This window comes from Phallusia mammillata, chromosome 4, assembly GCF_965637545.1.
Source record: "Phallusia mammillata chromosome 4, kaPhaMamm4.hap1.1, whole genome shotgun sequence".
Taxonomy (NCBI): domain Eukaryota; kingdom Metazoa; phylum Chordata; class Ascidiacea; order Phlebobranchia; family Ascidiidae; genus Phallusia; species Phallusia mammillata.
In genome coordinates this window covers 4,375,951-4,398,236 of record NC_137255.1, presented here as the reverse complement: position 1 = coordinate 4,398,236, position 22,286 = coordinate 4,375,951, and the positions used below count along the sequence as shown (strand labels likewise).

The following is a 22,286-nucleotide window of genomic DNA, read 5'->3' as shown; positions in this document are numbered from 1 at the left end:
ACCTCTAAAGCCAAAAACCGACTTTGATGCACAAGACAGTGCTGTTGGTAAGAGTAGAAGACGTTTAAGTGAAAAATTATGATTCATAATACTGGGCGTATTTTTCACAATACTGGCGATTGGTTATAGCTTGAAAAGTGTATAATCTACATCCCAGCAAAAAGGTAAACCTTGTTAAACTGCCTAAAAGTCAGTTTAAACAATAATTAAGGGTGGTTTATTTTTAAAACAGGATTAGCCTTTCAAAAAGTTTTCCAATTGACCAAGTTGCATTATACGCAATTTCTTGACATCGTGGAAAAAACCTGCTTACAAGTTGTAGCGCAAGTTTTTTTTTGACTTGAGGCAAAGTTAAGAGCTATTGTCTCTTGTGGTGTAATGCGGCTTTACTCAATTAACGAAGCTACCACGAACTCGATGTTATTTAGGCCAGTTCGCCGCTCTAGGCTAAGATTAAGAAAATTGGAACCAGACTTTCAGTTTGCTGAAATTGCAAGATTATCTGGTTGTGTAGGTTTTAGTAAAGACCTGTTTTAGCGCTGTAGCAACCGTTTTTTTGTTCTTTTTGCCATGATTAAACCAAGTGCATTTAGTTGTGCAGTATTTGAAGCTGTGTTTAAGCCAGTGGTTCTTAACCTTTTTGGTGTGGTTTCCCACTAAAGTCAATCACCAAGTTCAAATTTCCCCCCTGTTATTTTTATGCTGATATTTTGTGTCCTACATTAACAAAACAGTATTCTTCGATTGAAATAATTTTGAAGCAATTTGGTCCGGAAGTTACAGGTACACTGCAATCTAATTAAGTTTAAATTGCGCTTTCGCGAGGAAGTAAAGTTGTGTGAAATATTGGAGAGTCTCAAGTGCTTGCATTAGTCATTTACTCCATCACAATCAACAGATGAAAGGCATTTATTCGTGAACAATAACACAGTCATTGATACTTTCAGTATGTGACGTAACAAACAAATTTCTGATGTTTCTGCGCCTTGTAGAACTAGGTGATATTAATCTTACATGTTGTTGTGGAAAAAAATTGGATTAAATTAACTTTTAATGGTTAATTCAAGGCCGGATTCGACCCGCGGGCCCGAGTTTGGTGACCCCCGACTCACATAATTTCCCTCTGAAAACGTTAAATTTCCCACCGGTTAAGAACCACTGGTTTAAGCAATTGCGGTCGTATGGTAAGAGTGTTATTCATTTTGCTATTATAAGATCAATAATAAACAAAATATGGGTTATGTTTATGCATTTTTTTGCAATATGATATAAAACAAATTGTAAAATCTATTTTAAAAAGACCTTTGGGGCGTCGTTTAAAGCTTATTTAGGCTTTGAAAGTGGCGCAGTTCTTTTTTGAAATGGCATATTCTTATTGAGTTTTTCAAGAAGCTTGAACTCGAAAAACAAAAACACTATGAGTTCACATATTCTAACCTAAACTGCAAACATTCATAATATCCATAATCTGTATTAGTTCACCCGCCTTAGCTTCGATACTAAACATCAACAAGCATAAATCAATCTGTTATCTTTTCATCGACATTCCGCGGTTAAAGGGCGACATACATTTGTTATCATTACAGCTTTACTTCGGAGTCTCGTCTCGCTTAATACGGTATATCTGTCTCCGCTAGACCATTATAGGCTGTTAACAGTGTTAAGAGATTCTGTTGTGTCAAATTGTTGTTAGGCTGTCTAAGTTTGTAACATGTTGTATAATTGTGTTGTGTTGTACCTTATGTGGAAGCACATAACAGCATTATGAACAAACGAACATTAAAGAAAGATTAAGTTTGGGTTTTTGGGTCGCAAATTTTAAAGCTAACCAATACAGAACAAGTATTTCTAAATATAAACTGAGTGCTGTTGTAGTTCTGAAGATTAAAACCGACTTAAAATTGAAATAGCAACAATTTCGCAAAGCAAAGTGTAAACGTATTCGATATCTGTGTTAACAGTAAGTTTTGCATTTGTTGACTGTATGTGTTTTCTGATAATAAAAGGGGCATTTTTTCAGTGTAGGTGGTTTTCGTCATACCTAATTGCGTTGTAATTACAACTGGCCCGTGTCTGTTTTGCTTCTCATATAATTATCATACAAAAACCTGTGCAATACAACAGCAGCCAAAGCAGAAAACGTTATCAACAGGCCTAGATAGGTAGCATATGTTTCCAACATAAACACGAGGCAGGCAGTCGCGTCAGAGCAACGGTGTTTGTTTGTAACAGAGCGACATTCTGACGCACAAGTTTATATTCAATGCCAAGTTTGTTTGTACAGTTACAGCGATCCTTTGGCTTAACTATCAGTAGTTTTCTCATAATCTGTCCCTTTAATGGTAGCCATGTTAAATTAATGGTCATTGAGCTATTTAGCTTCAATTAGCAGCAGTAATAGATCATAGTAGTGCTTTTGACACAGAAAGAAGAGATATGCAATTCTTTTTGTATGAGAGGTATATTGTTGGAAAGGGTAACCTCATAACATTGGAAAAGGTAACCTCATAAAATGCAGCACATTCCCAATGAGGTACAAAGTCCACCTCTAACACCGCTTACGCTACAACAAGTTATAAGACAACGTTAAGTAATCATACCCAAGACAGTGCTGTTTTTGTGGCCTTGTTAAGTAGTGTTTTCCGGAGGATAGCAGTAAGAGATGTAACATTTAGGCATCTTGGATAAAAAGTTCATGCAGTAAGTAAAAGTTACATCCTAAAATTTTAAACAGTACTTTAAGTGGGGCTGTAAGTTTTATATGGTTTAAGGCAGTGGTTCTCAAACTTTTTTTTGTTGCTATGTCCCTAGAAAAGTTTTCTGGTCTTGCGACGCACCAGCAAATAAAAGTTAATGAGGAAACTTATTATTAAAGTTGTGTTTATTGATACAACAACAAAAAGCCACGAAACGAAACTATTCTGCGACGCCCTTGGAAAATTGAAACGACGCACCAGGGCGTCGCGACGCACAGTTTGAGAACTACTGTTTAAGAAACCAGTTTCAATAAACAATTTTACGTTTACCTAAGTCCTTTAAGAGCTAATAGCAATTGTTGTTTAACATATTGAATTCCACTGGGTTGTGCAATTAAAGGTTTTGGGTTTAGTTTTTGGTTACAGTTAAGTCTATACTAAAACCACGGTTTAAATTTGCGTGGTTTAGAAACGACAGATCTGCATGAAGTCTAATCCAAAATCGGATAAACTAGTGGCATAAACAAGCTGCAAGGATTAGGTGGTTTTTCTATTCCTTCAGAAGCCATTGTAGACAACATTCGGAAGAACTGCGTTAATGTATTTTAGAAAATGCCTTGAAAGGTCCAAACACAGTCGATAAAAAACAGTGTTTCATAGCAAATGCATTGAAAGTTAGTGCCTGTAGCTGCTGCACGAAAATATTTTGTCAAATTATGCAGTTGCAATATAATAAGTCAGTCAGAAATGCAAGGTTATAGCTTGACAGTTTTTATTTCGTACTTAAATTAATCTAAACTAAGTTGGCAGTATCCTTAGTGTTTCATATTGTTGTACGTCTTGTTTGCTGTGTTAGCGAGCATTGGTTTCCAAAAACGAAAGTTGCAAGTCTGTCGGTTATATACCTCCTTTGTGGTTGCTTAAAGGGATTTTAAGCGGCACTGCTTAAATCCAAGGCACATTTACTCATATAGGTAACCCAACAAAACAAAATATTATTGTGGTTTGTAATATTACAATGCAATACATTTTAAGTGGATTTTACATGGCAGTTTACGAATGCTGTATAAACCTTTTGATTTTTTGTTAATTGTTTTGTATTTGATCGATTTGTAAACGGTTTATATGTTTCTTTGTTTATATTTTCGTCTGTAGTCCATTACTAGATGATGTTACTAAAAGCGTGCTTAAGAAAAATAGGAGGCGAATTAGACAATTAAATCCAAAAGTGCGTTACAGGCCAACTAACATTAATCTTATTGATTACCTGTCAACATTAAAACATACTCGGGACATTAGCCGCATGGTACGAAAACAACATTTTGCCCGCGGCATTTGAGGTGGCCTGATCCGGCCAAACAACAAATGAATACCGGGCACTTGAAAACGTTTACCAAATTCGTGGTACTGAAATTGGGCCTGAAAGATTGAGAGGAACGCCACTTAACATTCGCGTTTTGATTTTCTTGTTAAACTGGTCTAAATTATTTGGATTCTTAGAGATTCCCGAATATGGAATTGTGGGCGTAAAGGGGTTGTGTTCGGGTGTGTAAAGAGAAAATAACTTTAGCATTAAATTTTTGAAATAAACGTGGTTTAAAACAAGATTTGTACTTTCAAACGAATTATATATGGTGCGTTTGACAATACGGACCCACTACCAAATCGTTTTTTAGCAGTATCTTTCATTTAAAATGGACATGAATACACATTTCACGAGTATGAAGATGTACATACGAAACATTGTTATAATTTAGAAATGTGAAAAAACTGATTTTGCAGTATATTACTATCTTATAATTTTCCACGAAACTGGCACACAATGGTATTTAGTTGGGTGTACACAATAATTTCGGACTTTAAAGACCGCATACTTGAAGGACAATTGATTCCGCAAAACCAGTCGTAATTGGCATAGCTCTTAATCATCAATCGCATTAAAATGTTTTGCACAAAGAACATCACTGAAAATCACCGTAATTAATGACACGTTTAGCGACGAAACAACTTGCTATTATCGCATGTTTGGCAACCCATTTGACCGCAATTGTGTGTTTGTTCTTCTAGCAGGCTGCGCGTAGTTACATAAGTGTGTAGAGGTAGAGAATTCCGTGCCTAGGGCGACTTTGCGCCATGAACAAGCGCTGAGGGAAACCGCTAGAAGTGCTAAAGAGCTGCTAGCAGCAGGATGATGCAAATACTCGAGAACATTCCAGGCATCACTGTGGAACGTTGTTCATTGCTTGACCGCACCTACACCTGCCCTGCCCAGGACGTGGCGCGCGAAAAAGCGCCACGGCGACGACCAGACGCCACAAACCAGGCGCCGCGGCCAGATATGCCAAGAAGACACGATGTAACTCAAAAACCACGCGGTAAAACGCGAGCCACCGCCCACTCTGTCAGTGACACGCCCCCTGCACCGCGCCATGACGTAGTACGCCCGATGTCACGTGATAAACCACCAATGGGGTACTTTACGCGCCCCCACAGTGGCCGGGGCCCGAAACAGCCAGACATGGAGGTGTCTGGGAGCGCCGCAATTGTGCGACCCACAATCTCAGTGTCTCCTGTCCCGGAAAAACTTAACGAGGACGCCGATGCCTTTCCCCTTGATCCTCTACCAATGCCCAAGTCAATTTTAAAGCGGACTGGATCTGGCATGAGCAACCGATCCTCTCGGTCCATCGGGGTCATGTCCCTCGATTCCGGCATGGCCCGACTCACAGCGTCCCTTATTGCCCGCGGCAAAATGAAGGAGTCGACAGGAATACACAAAATCGCAACCAAGTACGAGAAAAATATTAACCCCCCCCAAGGTGGTACAGAAGAACATTTTGCATCCGGTAGTAGGACACATACACCGGAACTCGCCCATCTTCCCCACTTGGGGGCGCAATCCCGTCGGGGTCCCAGTAACCCAGACCAGGTCCGGCCCACAGGACCAGGTCTATCGCCTAGCAACGATCCGTCCAGAGTTGTCAGTATCTCGCCTTCAAAAAGCGTAACCTTTAAACTCGACCCTGAAGTCAGCCGAGACGACCGCACCCAGGCTGATACGAGACTATCAAGGCAGAGAGGCGGTGCTCGGTGGAGCGTGTCGTTCTCGCCTCAACACGATCATTTAAAGGGGTCAAAGGTCGTAAGCACTGCGGTGCCAGAGTTCACAGTGAGAAGGTTAGTGATTTAAACAGAAGTTTTTACATTTAGGAAATACATCTTCTTTAGTGATATTTATTTGTAATATAGGCTAGTGCAGTGTTCACCAACCTTTTTCGAAGAATTGCTCCCTTAACAGTTCAATACATTTTCATTCCTCCCTAATGGTAGATGCGAAACCATACAAAGATCTATTAAAATTGTGTTTTATTTCCAAAGGTTTGGTACAAACCACATGTAAAATAAAGTAAATTCCTCCCCTCAAGTTTTAAAATTGCTTAATTGGAAGGAATTCATCCCCTGTTAGGAACCACTAGGCTAGTGTGTTTAATCCTAAGCTAAACCAGTGTCTCAAAACAACGTTTGGTTTTCGTGCAATTGTAGATCATAGAAAACAACTCATTAGTCCTTAGATTGGATTGTAGGAAAATATACAGGGAATAGGGTTGTGTTCTATTTGTAACTTTTAATATGGCACTGTGTTTTGTTGTTGTTAGGAGCAACGTATTATCCAAGGAGCCACAACGTCCAAAACTTCCATTTGATCAATCCCTGAACATCAGCCATGATGAATCCATCGATCGGTTAGGGCCGAGCGAGGTAAACGAGAATTTTCTTAGTGATCTTTAACATAAAAATAACAGTATATTAGCAGGCCTTAATTAGTCATATGTTGACAATTAATAGTGGCCTATTTGGATTGTAAAGAAAAGTTTATGAAATTGTACATGGCTTGGAAAATCTACCAAACACCATACCTCACGGCAGATCCACATTTAGCTAAGTTTCGATAGGTGGCATAAAGAGCATTGTTGCTATTTAAAACGATATATCTCTAAAAATGCTCACGGTTATGGCTATTAGCATTCAAAATTCAATAAAACTAGCGATAGAACTTTCTAATGTAAAATTTTTAAAAACTTACATCCTAACCCTACCCCTCTTTAGCTGCTAAATAAATAATTCACCTCTTTGCGCCATCTATAGGAAATTAGCTAAATATGAGTCTGCCGTGAGGTATGGTGTTAGTATCTCTACCACATGGCTTTGAACATTGTCACCTCGTAAAACCGTAGGCTGCATAAGGCGGTAAAATATTCGAATTGCAAGAAGGCACCGTAAAACATTATTAACAACTTTATCCTGTTGTACAGAAGCGCAAATTGCTTCTCAACACCTACTCATCATCTGCACTCTTGCGCCCTCGTCCGGACGGTGGTATCACAGGAGTCAGTGGCCTACACTTAATGGCTGACCCGTACAGACGGTATCTCATGGAACGCGCGGCCGATGAAGCCAAACGTTTTGCATCGGAAACAAGGACCAAACACAGCGGGGCGCCTCATTCTAGATCACTCAACGACGAAGCATCGCGATCAGCTTTTTTAGAGTTTGGTCGACACAGGACAACGGCATCTTTGGATAGGAATTATCAGTTTCTGCCACCGCCGGTTTACCATCACACTGCAGCGCACTTGCCCGCCCTCAAGCGGAAAGACAGGTGATAGTTGGCGGTGGGTAACGTTCACTTGGTATTTTTTACCCTGTACTTTTAAGCTCAAATGATGTTTTACTTTTTTGAATAAACGTTGTTTTCTACACAGTAATACACAAACCACTGGCAAGGACATATACAAACTAATGGATATACGTATAAAAAAGGCTAATCTGTTCGGTTTTTATGTACTTTTTTCACATGAAATCATGCCCAAAACATCTACACCTTGACCCCAGTGGCAGATTAAGCTAATAAAAGCCCCTGGCTTAAACTCGGAAAGAACCCTTATCATGTATGTGTATAATATAAAACAGTCGTTATTAGGACATGTCCGGTGTAGCTGCAGCGCGTTTTGTCATGATCTACCAACTATGCGCTCCATAACATTTCAACGTTGCACAGGTACTTTCGACTTGGTGATTGTTTAGTGCCATTTTGTCGCTATGTTGTCTTTAACCAAGCGAAGTAAACTCAACTCTGCAATTAAACCAACTTTAGGGAACAGGTTGTAGCCTAGGAAGTATTCTAATTCGTTACCAACCATGACCACTACACCGTTTTTACCATACTTTTAGCCTTTGACAAACAACAGATTCGATTTGTTATTTGCCCAGTGTAGAGGCATGGTAATATCTCCCAAATACGAATCCCTGTAGACCATTCGTCCAAGAGACCATCAAGATAGTTTAACGCCATTGTTCAACTTTATGGAGCCCCTAAAACCATCTAGGTCACTGAAAACTGATGTCAACTCGCAATGAAATAGGCCTATACGACGTTCGTTGGTGTACACCAGTGGTTCCCCACCTTCCATGGACCGTGGCCCCCTAAAAGTGTCATTTTTGCCTCGTGGCCCCCTTCATGTAACCTTGTAAGTCCTGTGCCCCCCTTAAAATGTAAATGGCAAACTCGTGTGGAAATAGGATACTAATATCGGTTTTAAACAGGTCGAATAGAGTAAATGAGGGTCCGCATTCATAAAAAGCCTCACTATAGACAAATAGTATGCAAAATAGTTGATTAAATTAGGGAATTTTTAGTGGGTGTTTCTGGTAAATCTACACCTGTGGCCCCCCTGGGGAGCCATGGGCCCTGGTTGGGAACCACTGGTCTACACATTCCACATCATTTTTTTTCAAAATCAAGACCAACAATGCCCATTTGTATTTCTTCTTGATTGAGTGTTGTCTTTTGGTTCGATACTGCACCTTGACTTTGCCATATATACGCATAACTTGCCTAGTGTTATATGCCGTTAAAATTGCAAGTGACTGTTTTGTGGGGCTTAACAAGCCAAATACTTTTATCGTGCTTCGTTTTTCGCCAGTTGCCAACGAGAATTAAAGCAAGTGCCTTCATGCAACGTCTCCTGTCATGTTCAAGAAGTAACATTTAAAAATGAGTTGCAAAATCTGTCCCCAAGACTTATTGCTGCTCTGAGTTGTACAGGTATCCCATGCTAAGCGATGACGTCACTGTCTGGTCTGTCACGTGACCGGCGTAAAGAAAACAAAAAAGTTGTAATGACAAAACGTTTGGCAGTGTAAGGAACAAATAAGGCAGAAAAATGACAAATTAGGCGAATGCACTTAGAGACGGCAAAGTAATATGTTAAATTTCCTATACTTACTTGATAACAGAAATACTTTTAGCAATGTGGCCACAAAACTGTAAGTTCCATTTGAACTTTGACTTGTAGTGATTGTGACGTCATAGTACTCAACTCGTTTCAAAAAAGCGAGTACATACGGAGTCAATAAATTGCTTTCAAGAGTACAAATACTCACTTGATTTTCCATAGGCTTGGGAGTAATTCACAAAACGAAAACGGGCATTTTAACTTTGACCCGTGGTTGTTGTGACGTCAAACGTACTCGAATCATTCCAAAAACGAGTACAGATCGAGTCATTAAATTGCTACCGGGAGTTTAAATACTCACTCGAATAACTCGAATTTCCATGAGGTCGGGAGCCATTCACAAAACGTTAAAACTTGACCTATGGTGATTATCAAACGTACTCGAATCATTCCAAAAACGAGTACTGATCGAGTCATTAAAATGCTCGCAAAAGAACAAATACCTATTGGAAAGACCCGAATTTCAATATCCTTGGCAGTGATTCACAAAACGAAAACCTCCATTTGAACTTTGACCTGTAGTGGTTGTGACGTCATACGTACTCGATTTCAGAAAGTCGAGTCATTAAATTGTTTCCACTGTGTAAAGATTATTTTCCACAAAAAATCTGTGTCGTTTATCGCCGGCACCGGTGGCAAAAAATGACGTAATAGCTGGCGTGTTGGATGACGTGTCACCCTCTGATTCGTCGTCGTCTGGCCAATGAACGCTCAGCGCTTCGTCCTCCAGGATCTTACTCGCTACAGCGAATAAACACAGTCATAAATTGTATTGAATTTATGTAAAAGCACCGAGCCAATAAACAATAAGCTACAGATAGTACACTCTGTTTCCAACAAAAAGGTCTCATAAGTGCAGCTGATGACGAGAGATCGGCCGATTTGGCTAGTGTAGCCATCCAACGGCACTCCTGTTTGTTTACAGGGTAAAAACCCATGCCTCACCTATTCTTTGCGATGCCACAACTGGGCATACACCACAGAGAAAACTGGCTCATAATGGCCAACTGCTTGGGAAGCAAAGTGATTTCGGCTTAGTGTCACAGTATCAATGTAAAAGCATGGAGCCAATAGATGAGAAGCTGCAGACAGTGCACACCCTTTCTCTCATCACCAGCTGCACTGATGAGACCTTATAGGTTGAAACAGTATTGAATTTACATGCAGTAATTATTTTTTATGTGGAAGGTCAGTGTAGGAAATGCCCAGTAGACAACACAAAAACTTTTGCTGACACCCAGGACATTTGGCAACACAATCAAAGTCCCCACAAGTAATGTAGGACATTTTTTCTTACCTGTGGACCAACTGAAGCGTACAAAGTTTGGGAACCCAAATACAGGGTCAACATTCTTTCTTAACCATGATTTTGTTGTTGGGTCTGCAATATACATACAAAATAAATTGCACATTGTATAGTTAACATTTGCTGTTGTCCTATTGCAAAGTTCAGGCATTAACACTCACATAATACAAAAGCACATGATTATTACAAGATAACTAAAAAAAAATATTTTACGCATATTTAAATAGTCAGCGTACAAGCCAATGCCAAATTATAACAACAAAATGTAAGTATTGGCCTGTACCAGATGTTCAATTGCATTTGATTTGAAATTCACAGTAGATACAGCAGTTACTATTATTGGTTTAATGGTTTTGTAATCATAAGGTCACTACCCAGACCTTATGAAATTAAGACAAAAATCTGAGATCATTATCTCAACAAGCAAAAATACGCTGTACGTTTGTTTTTCATTTTTATCTTCGGCGGGCGGACAACGCCTGAATGCGTTATGCTCACAATGAGTCCGCCGCCGAGCTGCCTGTTTTTATTGCAAGTCCGTTGATTATTTTTTATTTGATTTTTTTTGGTTTTAGGCAGTTGGTGACTTAAATTTAGTTCAACACATTGGGAACCACTGGGTTGGAGCAATGCCGCTTAAGTTTCTTGCTCAAGGAAACACAAGCGACCGACATAGGATTAGAACCTATGACATCTTGGCTAACTCCAATACCAACATAACTTAAAAAACAACCACAAATATATGTGAACAATCACACAATCTAACAGTATAGTTAAGGCATTGATATTGAATAATCAGTTTAAGTTAAATCTTTCAAACAAACTATCACCTGAAGGATAACCTGACCCATAATTCCGGTCCATTTCATTGTTTTCAAAAAACACCCATTCTTTGATAACACGGTCCCTGCATACTTTGGCACAAATACTTGCAGCACTTACTACTGGGTATTTTGCATCAGCCTTTTTCTCAACACAAATGTTAATGTCTGGAAAGAGTTTCTGTAATATACATATTAATCCGGTTAATTGCATACATGTTAACCACATATTCAGTTTAAATGCATAGGGAATTGTGGAGCCCAAGGCAATCCAAAACGTTTGGCACATTGGATGTGATCGAACGAATCTATCTGCACAAAAGTTCTGTAATTCTTATAAATGTAGGTTTGCTTTGTGAGAAATGGTATTGTAAAACAAAGTATAGCGATAATCGAAATAGCCACACATTAACAAAATTTTAGCAACAAAAATAAAAGCAACAATAACAACAATAGAAGCAATATGAACATCTAAAAAATAGCTACATTGTCAATAAAAAACATGTAAAAAGGTTTATACATCTTTCAAAAGCACTAGAATACTCTCTGATCAGCCAAAACGAAATTTTCTGCAAAATCATACAGAATTTCATTAACACATCCAACATATTCATCATACCCTTTAATAAACAAAGAGTATTTTGCTTTTTTTGTACCTTTAGTTTGGCTTGGTATGTTTCTGGTGGCCCGACTGTGTCAATAAACACCTCCTTGACATCCACACCGAGTTTTATTGTGGATCGGATCAAATCAATGGCAGTGTCATGAGACAAAGAATTCAAATTGTATTTGGTTCTGAAAAAACCTGAAGATTCAGTTACAAAAGATTCTAGTTAGCTGCATATTAATTTTACCATTTTGTTCATTTATGGATGTCGAGAAGCAAGCATTCCTTACCTGCTAAGCATTGAATTTGAAATATAGTTAGGAGACAAAATATTAGTCATCCAGCCAATAAATATGCTGCTAGCTTCGTGTAATGTGTTAAACAATTCCTCTCGCTTTTCCTCAGTTAAAACTTTTGAGTCGTCACAACCCATGTCAGCCAAGTCTTGCTTTTTGGAAATAGGACAAAAACAAGCTGAATACACCATTGGTCCTAAAAGTAATAGGTACATGTGGTTATTGGCTGACACTGAATAAGTTTAACTTATTAAGTAAGCATGTTTGAATAATTAACACTATTTTGTGTTGGTTAATTTGTTGGTCATAACAAAAGTGTTTGGTACTGCAGCTAAACATTAAAAAAACTTTACAAATTTATGACAAACACTAACAAAAGAATTCATTCTATAGATACACAACATAGACTTGATGGTAGCTTAAAACAAATTTGTGAATGTTGCAGCCAGGTTTTTTTTTAAGGTTTGGTTTGGGTGACCACTAAGTAGTTTTAAGAGACCGCAAGTGTTTCATTTAAATACCAAAAAATAGAAACCGCTGGAGTTTGGGAAACCGCTGGAGAAATTTGGGGGACCGAAACACCTTAAAAAAAACACTGGCTTGCGGCATAGCATATAGCCATGAACATCACATAAGAAATGAAAAATAAATTTGTCTCATGAAACGAAACTAATGTTTTTGTACAAATCTTTGCATTTACATGAGCCATGACATATAACATATATATACCATATTTTTTGCCATAAACGACTTTTAATTGTTAAAAATAAGACAAAATGACGACTCAAGTCAATAAAGGACATTTTTTAAACATGAGGATAATACATTTTTCTATGACATTGCTCTTCAAAATAAAGACAAATCTTCGAAATAAGAACGGTATGACAACCCAGCATACATTAAATCATTGTTTAACTTAAACATTTCAAGAAAATACTACAATTATTAATGAAACCTTTCAAGCGCAAAAACACTTTTAACCAATCAAGTCACTAAACATAAAAGCTTACATCATTCCTCAAAAATTATCACACAGTTTTAAAAATGTTGCATCCCTACACATTATAGAATGCCAAAATCATTTCTTCATGATTCATACCTTACGAACATAAACACAAAAAATATTTGTCATTGTAGCAGAAAATGAAACGCTCGAAAAACTTACCTAGCACTGGTCCACGGCCAGCTTCATCAATGCCAAGGCAACATGGTCCGTCTTTCAGTAAATCAGGTATTTCTGAATGCATTTTGTAGTTCTCATCACTTTTCGAAAGAAATGTTGATATATCCATTGTTGTAACAAACAGTTTTTTTAAGCAGCCTATGTGTGTTAATTCTGAGGCAATAAGTAGGAAAGTTTCAATGCATACAAACAATAGTTTATTTCTATAAAAGTGAAACCAAAGTAATGTTCCTTGGATCAATTATACCAGTACAGCACAGCAATACAATAATCAAACAAAAGATAAATAAAACTGACTGGCATTTATTTATCAGTTGCATTATATGCTACGAAATAAACTGCTAAAGTTAGAGTTTTTTGCACAGAAAGAAAAAATAGTTGCGGCAATGTACTCACTTAAGTTGGCAGCAAACAAAAATTTGACAAAAACATTACAAATGTCAGAAAATATAAATCAATTTGATTGCTATTGTTTGTTTAAAAAACATGTAATATTTAAAATTCTTAACTTCTCACTGGTATATTGTTTGATGTACCTCACTGAAATTCTGACATGTTTTTTTATAAAATACAAACATATGGCAAAATTGATCAGTATTTTCCTCTGCCACGCCCTCGACCACTGGATCCGGATTGGTTCTGGCCTGTGTAGCTACCATAGCCAGAGTTACTGCTGGAACCATAAGCGCTTCCACCACCAGAGCCGTAACCCTGGCTGTAACTTCCATATCCACCATATCCCGAATCTGAGCCGCCGCCAGCATTATAGCTCCCAGAACCATAGCCTCCACCATAAGGACCAGATGCTCTTGATTGCTGTTGTCCATACTGTCCTTTCATTGGACCATAACCAGATGAATTTCCACCATAACCGGAGCCATATCCATCACTATAGCTTCCATAACTGCCATAGCCATCTCCATATGAACCATAGCCGTTATTATAGTCACCACTATCATAACCATCATATCCACCATAGCCTTGGTTACCGTTGCCATAGTGATTGGACCCACCACCGCCGCTGCCGCCTCCGCGCCGTGGGCGACTTTGCTGTTTTATTTCCAACTGTTGTTTTGCTTTTTCCATTTCTTGTTTTGAGAGTGCTTTTTTTACTTCGCAGCTGGTACCAGCGATCATATGGTGTCGCTTAGCAACTAGTTTGTCAACAATGTCAAAGTCATTAAAAGTAATAAAAGCAAATCCCTTGGGCCGCTGCTCATTGTTGCGCGGAATTTCACACGAATTAATGGAACCGAACTTTCCAAAATATTCTTTCAAAGCATTTTCATCACAACCCTCTTTAATTCCTCCGATAAATATTTTCTTAACTTGAACATGAGCACCCGGTTTCGATGACTCTTCCCTTGATACAGCTCGCTTTACGTCAATTTGGCGACCGTCAAGTGAATGTGGCCGCTTGTCCATGCACTTATCAGCTTCAGTTTCTGTTTCAAATGTAACAAAGCCAAATCCTTTTGATCTATTAGTGCTTTGTTCTCTTATAACAACACAGTCAGTAATTGCCCCAAACTTTGAAAAATATTCGTTCATTGCTTCATCAGTAGTTTCTTGGGAAATCCCTCCAACGAAGAGTTTCCGGCTTTGCTCTTCCTCTTTTCCAGAGCTGTACGGCATTTTGAACAACTAATTAAGGATTTTAACAATTAGGGCTAAAATAAAACTCCTGTGCAAAATATAAAAAAATACTTTTTTTATTTCATTTTTTTTCACTGTAGTCTGTTTGCAGAAACTACACAATTCAAAATAAATCACCACAAAAATCGCGATGAGATCACGGGCAAGCAGGATCACTATGTACTGAGTGTGTCCATGCATAACCTATAAGTATATATGCAAAACCAATTAAACCAAGTACAACACCAGCGATAAACAGGACCAGGCAGTTTTTTTTTTCAAAACTACTCGCATGTGCATCTGCCATAATATGCAGATTGCAGACTAGATAAACAGCATAAAGTATGCAGGTAACTTGAAGTATCTAATAATTGCATTTCTTTCCATCACAGTTTTTATTCTTTTCTTGCTTAAAAGCCACCATCAAATTTAGCATGTTATCCTAAATCAGACATTGCCACCATGAAAACACATTCTTTTATTTGCAACAAAAAGCAAAATTTGGGCATTAGTTTATCAGCAGTCAGCACACTACAGCTAGCTTGATTGAGAAAACTGTTTGTTCCAGTAAAGATATAGTTAGCATCTATTTTAGCACAAGTAAATGTTACCAATAAAAACCAACTTTATACAAAATTCCATAAAATCGTTTGTTTTAATATTTTGGCAAATCATTTTTAAATCACAATCTTTTCCTAATTGCTGGATTCATGGCAGCCCTGACAATTTCCCACATTTTGGGAGGATTTTATGACTATTAAAAACATTCAATCCGTTTCTAAAAACAATCAAATTAAGACAAACAATCAAACTCGTCCTAAAACGCCGCTTTTCCAACTTGCAGATCACCAAACAATCCTATGCGGTATAGTAATCCACAAGCTATATTTTGTACGAATTTTACACATGGTCTACATATTTTCTGCTAAACCTTATAATACAGCCAAAAGTAAATTATTTTTCATTATATTTTATATGTTAAACTATTCTGATTGTCTACGCCAAAAGTCTTTACTTTTTGTTGTACCTATTTTATCCTGACCTCTTGTCTCATTGAAATTACGAAAATCCCAAGCATTTGCCATTCTGGAAAACATTTTTTCCAGCTCTCATGGCCCTTCTCAAGGTACCAACCACAATAAAAACACGGATCAACAGAGGTTTGAATCGCCAAGGTCAACGATTGTGTTCACAAGGTTATGAGTTCTAATCTCATCTTGGCCACTTGTTTATCCCTGAGCAACAAACTTAAGCGGCGTTGCTCCAACTCAGTGGTCCCTCAGTGGATTGGTTAAACTAAATTGTCACCAGTTTCTTAAATTAAAAACACAATTAAAATTGTATTTACAGACTAGATGGTGGGATTCAGTCGGTTCGCACCGGTTCTATAGACCCGTCTCATGAAATTTTATGAGATCAGCGAACCGGTTAGCGTTACTGGTTACTGCCGATGGACTTTTTGTAACAGAACCGGCTGAGAAATAAGCTTAGGACTTTTGTGATAGAACCGGCTGACAAAATATTTCAATCCCACCACAGGGTGGACTTATTGTGAGCATATAGAACATTTAGCCATTGCCAACCCATCAAATATAAAAAACAAACGCTGTAAAAGGCTATTAAAAACACGGTCCTTTTTATTCCGCCATTGCACATGACACGTAAAAATTCACGCAAAACAGGTTTTCATCTGCAATTAAGTCTCATGATGAAATCTGGCACTAACAGTTAACAGTGTGCATGTTACAAAAAGACAAAACTCATCAACACGGGCTTTGGTTGCAAAACGTTGAATTGCTAAGAAAACGATACAAAACAGACTTGCTTTTTCAAAATTCAAAACTATAAGATGTACAATTGGATAAAAGCAAACACAAAAGCAATATGATTGTTTTCTGCCAGCAAATTTACCCCAACACAAATCACCATCCAGAAAATAATAATTATTACCAGTAATGGGATTCAGCCGGTTCGCACCGGTTCTATAGAACCGTCCCACGAATTTTTTTGAGATCAGCGAACCGGTTAGCATTACCGGTTACTGTCAAAGGACTTTTTGTAACAGAAACGGCTAAAAAAATATGACGTTTGTGATAGAACTGGCTGACACAAAATTTGAATCCCACCACTGATTATAACCAGTTCATTTCAAGCATTTCCCCTATTCTGGAGGCAAGCAATATACAATAACAAAACAACAAAATCTCCTGGAACATAAACAAGAAGAGAAAACATAATCAGACATCCGAAGTCCAATAACTTAAACGCCTTGGAATCCCTGTCCAACAAGCAACACCATAGAGAACATAAGCAGCAGTGGCGAAAACTACGCCTTTGAGGAAAAACTTCACCATTTTGCCAGTACGTGATGGAGGAGGCATCCTTGACAGAATAAAAACCAAGTAGTTTAGAATGTTAATTTTGAATTTTGAAGATGGGGTATACAGTTGCCAAAAATGTAGCTGAAATATGGGACAATGTTGCAGGAAAACTAGGTTGTTTTTTTCATTGATTTAACAGCAAAAAGAATATTTTATCATCAATTATACTCTTCTATTTTACATGCTAATAACAAAAGTTGCTTTAGTTATTTTATTTCTGCCTTTGTTTTATGCAGATCTTTTTTTCGTGAGTTTTAGTTTGCTTTTTTATAGACCTTTTATTTTGTTATTTAAAGCAATGATGGCCGAGTGCTTAATCATAAAATGACATTCAGCTTGACAGATGCATTACACATTTAGGCAATATTCCATCTGCTAAGAAAAAATAAAACATACAAACAAACAACACCAAAGAGTCAACACTGCTACAAATAAGAACAATTAGTCCCAAAATTGTTCAGTCAAAAAGGATTTTTTACTTTATAGTCTAATGCAGGCAAACTTACCTGGAAATCTCATTTAGTTGTTCTTCTGTGATTTCTGTGTCAAAGTGTGCTTTAATTCCAGTTGTGTGGCCAATACCGACGACACCCACTACCACAGCTGGATGAATGCCTGTAAAAACATTATGTATATTTCGTTATGCCTGAAGCAGAGACATTTGACATAAAAAATAGAGACACATTTCATTTAAAGATTTTTTAAACTAATATGCATGCAACACCAGTTTCTTATAACTAACCAGTTTCTTATAATTAACTGGAATATATTCTAATCATTGATAGACTAGTGTTTGAGATTTAACGTGCAATAAAGAGGGATGCATAATTTTTCACATTCAATGCACAATTTCTTATTATGTATCTGGTATAATATAATATATTAAAACAACATATTACTGTCATCTGGTAAAACAACAGGCATCTTCATGGTTTTCTGCATATATCCTGCAAGATATATGTCGCGCTCTGCAACCAATGCTGTAGCAACATGAGGAAATTCTTCCATCATTTCTTCCAATAGTTGCTCGAAAATGTCTCTCTGCTTCATTTTTTCAACATCTTCAGCACTGGAAAATAGTATAAATGAAAACAAGACAGAAAGTAAGTATAATCATGAAAACAAACTGTAAGAACGGCAGTGTTGTTGATTGTTTTTGTGAAAAAATGAAATAACCTACATGTAAACTAATTTAAAATCATTTTGCAATCAATTGAAATTAACTTAAATTAGTGTTGATATAACTTGCAAATTATTTAATCTAATGTACAACATTAACAAAAGCATTGCTTCACTACATTTGTTAGCCCTTAAGATTGCAAATTTTTATATTTTTATTTTTAAATATACTCATAAATGTCATTAAACGCATTGGTATTGTTGCAATAACCTGGTATTATTAGTCAAGCAAGAAAACTGAAACCTTTTGTTACATAAACCAGTTTACAATACCACATACATTAGTAAGTGATAATTTTAATGAATTTCAGTATTTTGAAAGATGCATTTTTTGTGAGTTGTTCAAAAAGTGCCAGTTGGCTTTTATGACAAATCTATTTAGACAACTGAAAAAGCAAGATAGATTACCAGACTGGCTTAATTTGACTGAGTTTCCTGTTTTAGCAGTGACAGGATGCAGACATCCCTAACAATGCAACACTTAGTACAATAGCACACACACAGTATAGGGAAAAGATTCAATGGCTTTCCTTACCTGATTGGTTTCAACTCCTGAAGTATTAAAAATCCGAATTTGAGTTTTTGCCAAAATGACAAGGCAGCCAACATTCGTTGTAACGTGATTTCTATGGGTCGATCACCAAGATACAGTCGACAACCAGGAACCCTAAAATAAAGAGTGTTATGATTGATTACATTATGGTAAACCTGTATTATACAAATACACTAAATATTTCGTTATGTGCAATTAAATTAGTTACATATGTAATTATTTTTTGCTGATAATGGTTTGAGAATAAAAATCTTTATCATAGGAGGGACAAATATATGTAAAATAAGACATTCCCCATCATATGTGACAAACTAAAATACTTAAAAGTTTGGGAAGCCCTGCACTAAACAATCGGCCGAAACAGTTATGCAAAAGTCACAATAAATTCACATGTCTTTCAAAATTTGGCCCATAAGCAACAGGTTGCCGACCCCTGGTTCATTTAATACATATATCTGCAACAAAATATGTAGAAAGCTAATTGGAGAATACTGTTCAGACAAGTGGTTTCAAACCTTTCATAGTTGTGGACCCCCTTTCATAAGTTTATCATGTATGTGGACCCCACTGCTAATTTACCCCAATCATGAGCTTTAAAACCGTTTAAAATGTTTGCATTTACCTCTCGAAACCAACCTAAGGACCCTTATTGGTTCACAAACCCCAGATAGGAAACCACTGGTTTAGATTTAGACAAAAAGCATACGTTTTCATTTCTTTCAAAGCAGCCCGAAATTCACTTCCAGGGGCCATCTTCAGTTCTTTGGTAATATGCGCAGACATATGCAACATCATGTACAGCACAAGTCCAGATAAAATTCCTTTCTAAATATACATGAACAGGTATCAATAACCAATGCAGGTAAAATCGAAGTTTTCATATCCCAAACCTGTTTCACACATTTCTTTAATCTCTCCATTCGACTGCCGTCAGACATATTGGCCAACTGTTCTTCGTCCATACTTAAAACACTGACACGAGATGCGCAAAGTTCAACTATGACTGCATCAGGTTGAACCATTGATATTACCTAAAACAAAGACATAAACTAAACCAAAATGTTTCTATTATAGACAGTTGTTTAATAAGGTCATTTATCTCTGGACTGGCATATATATATATTAGAGATACACTTTGCTGGTATAATTTGTCATTTTACTCTCTATTTTTTACATTAATTTTGGGGAATAGTACACACAATCTATGATGTTACATATATATATATTTAAAAAGTATACAAAATTACCTTTTCCTATTTTCTTCATACCCAAAGCAGTTATATATAATACTGAACAGAAAAATTATACTTAAAACCAGTGTTTCATACTGGAACGGAACGAAAGGAAATAACGTTATTCGTTCTGAGCAAATTATTTATTTCGTTATTTCGTTCTGGACCGATAATTTCATTTTGTTCTGGTCTGACCGAAATAAATTTATAACGCTATTTTTCGGTATTTCGGTCTTAACAAAAGAACATTTCTTTCTGGTCTTAAAGCGAAAAAAAAAAAGTTACAACACACAAAAATTACTGTCGGTAGTTGTTACGTCACATATATATAACATTTGTCAATGATGGTCAAACGAATGTAAATTGTAGGAGCTCAACGGCGCGAAATTTTCAGCAATTGTTTCGTGTCAAATGTTCAGAACGAAATACCGGAATAAAAAAATAACGGTATTTCGTTCTGTTCCGGTATTTTGAATTTTTTTATTTCGGTATTTCGTTCCGGCATTTGAGCAAAAATTATTTATTTCGTTCTGGTATAACGTTCCGTTCCGTTTCGGTATGAAACACTGCTTAAAACAAAATAACCCTAAACACCCACCATTGACTAAAATAACCTAGTTTCCTATTCAAAAGCTACAGAAAAAGAATCCAAATTTTACAGCTTGTGTGTTGGCCTCTAACAAGCTTTGGCTGTAAGTTTGTGACACATAGTTACCTTTTGCACATCAGTACAGCTTTCTTTGCTGAAATGAGCGGTACCAACAACATATACACGCTCTCCTGATGGTCCAGTCAACACCGAAACAGTTTCAGGCAGATCTAGTTCATCTTCAGATTTTCGCATATACTTCCGTAACAACGCTGCTTGTTTAATTTGTTCTGTACAGAAAAATGAAAATATAACAATTAGGTCCAAAGTTTTAAAAAATGTGCCAACATCACATAACATCAGCTATTTGAAAAGACCCAAGTCAAAAACATGGCAAAAATTAATACTAGCATTATTAGTACCAATTCAAGACCCCTGAATGTAATCTGTCTTTTTTAAATGTGGCAGTGGCAGTTCCCGACAAGATCTCGTGCGTGCAGGACCTGCATGTCCCGCGTGCGCATGTGCGTGACCTGTAAGTTCGCGTGCACGACCCGTAAGTTCATGTGCAAGACCTATTTCAGCAGCCACAAAGCAAGTAAAAGAGATCAAGACAGGCCAATTAAATGCCTTTGGTGCAAAATGTTCACGTGCAAACCCCAAAACTTGGCATTTTTTTTTTAATTTGCGCGTGCAGCTGCCACACTCTGCAGACTGGAGTGACACTTGTTTTTACAAAATGCAGTATTAGACCTGCTGTCTTTCGATGACTGTAAAACTGAACCATATGTATACAGGGACAAAGTAGAAGAGAAATGTGATTTAGTTTGGTACACTTGTAAAAACATATGGTGTAAAATGGAGAGTGACCTTCAAATGTGTTGATGTTTACCTCAAAATAGAACGCTTTAGTATACTTGTATATCCCCATATTTTTATATATTTAGAGTAGTTCTATTTGTAGCAATTTTTATCATTACAAAACTTGAATTACAGCAGAAAACATGGAAAGGGGCTAATTTGTAGCACTTTCTGAAACGGTTGCACTGCTAAAACTGTTTTTGTCAACCGAAATTCATAGTTCTTGACTTGTATATTTCCAATTGAACACATTACACGGGTTTTACCCTTAAGCGAATCATTGCTTTCCGTCATGTCATCGTCATCAAGTTGCATTTCTAATTCCGAATCTTCATCACCATCTTCATAATCCGAACTGTCTTCGTCGCTGGACACATTCTGCTGTTCTTGCACATCTGTTGCTTTTTCCTTAATTTTATCCCCTTCGGCATCGTCTTCAGAGCCATTCAACACTAAATACTCGTCATGACTAGCACTGGTATCCATATTTAAGTGATTAAAGTAGCCTGAACAACGAATTATTTCGGAATTACTTTGTTCAGTTTACAAAGTGCTGACGAAACTTGACAGACGCAGATAAAAACGTGACAAAATAAATTCCCCGTTTGACGATAACACACTAAACGTAGCCGACAGAAGTTAGAATTTTGG

The 22,286-nt window shown here is 37.2% G+C and overlaps 4 protein-coding genes across 4 annotated transcripts; 1 reads left to right on the top strand and 3 right to left on the bottom strand.

Annotated features, from left to right (window-relative positions):
- Window positions 1-4,469: 4,469 nt before the first annotated feature.
- On the top strand, window positions 4,470-8,716 carry LOC145225292 (uncharacterized). Its single transcript, XM_080091982.1, has 3 exons — window positions 4,470-5,873; window positions 6,353-6,455; window positions 7,010-8,716. Exons 1-3 carry the CDS (start codon window positions 4,885-4,887, stop codon window positions 7,358-7,360), a joined length of 1,443 nt encoding a protein of 480 aa, XP_079948108.1. The 5' UTR covers window positions 4,470-4,884; the 3' UTR covers window positions 7,361-8,716.
- Window positions 8,717-8,854: 138 nt separating this feature from the next.
- LOC145225294 (ribonuclease H2 subunit A-like) lies at window positions 8,855-13,375 on the bottom strand. Its single transcript, XM_080091985.1, has 6 exons — window positions 13,188-13,375; window positions 12,017-12,218; window positions 11,776-11,914; window positions 11,129-11,300; window positions 10,290-10,373; window positions 8,855-9,733 (listed from the first exon to the last, which is right to left on the bottom strand). The coding sequence occupies exons 1-6, from the start codon at window positions 13,312-13,314 to the stop codon at window positions 9,558-9,560; spliced, it is 900 nt and encodes a 299-aa protein (XP_079948111.1). The 5' UTR covers window positions 13,315-13,375; the 3' UTR covers window positions 8,855-9,557.
- LOC145225293 (heterogeneous nuclear ribonucleoprotein A1-like) lies at window positions 13,357-14,910 on the bottom strand. Its single transcript, XM_080091983.1, has one exon. It carries the CDS (start codon window positions 14,838-14,840, stop codon window positions 13,797-13,799), a length of 1,044 nt encoding a protein of 347 aa, XP_079948109.1. The 5' UTR covers window positions 14,841-14,910; the 3' UTR covers window positions 13,357-13,796.
- Window positions 14,911-16,459: 1,549 nt separating this feature from the next.
- Window positions 16,460-22,228, bottom strand: LOC145225291 (traB domain-containing protein-like). Its single transcript, XM_080091981.1, has 8 exons — window positions 21,902-22,228; window positions 20,901-21,064; window positions 19,844-19,984; window positions 19,660-19,778; window positions 18,936-19,067; window positions 18,121-18,290; window positions 17,728-17,836; window positions 16,460-17,222 (listed from the first exon to the last, which is right to left on the bottom strand). Exons 1-8 carry the CDS (start codon window positions 22,119-22,121, stop codon window positions 17,078-17,080), a joined length of 1,200 nt encoding a protein of 399 aa, XP_079948107.1. The 5' UTR covers window positions 22,122-22,228; the 3' UTR covers window positions 16,460-17,077.
- Window positions 22,229-22,286: the final 58 nt, after the last annotated feature.

Coding starts and splice junctions, on each gene's coding strand:
- LOC145225293 (XM_080091983.1), bottom strand. CDS start 14,840: ATGCCGTACAGCTCTGGAAAAGAGGAAGAGCAAAGCCGGAAACTCTTC.
- LOC145225294 (XM_080091985.1), bottom strand. CDS start 13,314: ATGGATATATCAACATTTCTTTCGAAAAGTGATGAGAACTACAAAATG. Junction 11,915..12,016: donor TCAAATTCAATGCTTAGCAG/GTAAGGAATGCT, acceptor AGGTTTTTTCAG/AACCAAATACAATTTGAATT. Junction 11,301..11,775: donor CATACCAAGCCAAACTAAAG/GTACAAAAAAAG, acceptor TGTATATTACAG/AAACTCTTTCCAGACATTAA.
- LOC145225292 (XM_080091982.1), top strand. CDS start 4,885: ATGATGCAAATACTCGAGAACATTCCAGGCATCACTGTGGAACGTTGT. Junction 5,874..6,352: donor CCAGAGTTCACAGTGAGAAG/GTTAGTGATTTA, acceptor TGTTGTTGTTAG/GAGCAACGTATTATCCAAGG. Junction 6,456..7,009: donor ATCGGTTAGGGCCGAGCGAG/GTAAACGAGAAT, acceptor CCTGTTGTACAG/AAGCGCAAATTGCTTCTCAA.
- LOC145225291 (XM_080091981.1), bottom strand. CDS start 22,121: ATGGATACCAGTGCTAGTCATGACGAGTATTTAGTGTTGAATGGCTCT. Junction 19,985..20,900: donor GCTGTACTGATGTGCAAAAG/GTAACTATGTGT, acceptor TCTTTGTTTTAG/GTAATATCAATGGTTCAACC. Junction 17,837..18,120: donor TGTTGTTTTACCAGATGACA/GTAATATGTTGT, acceptor ATGTTTTTACAG/GCATTCATCCAGCTGTGGTA.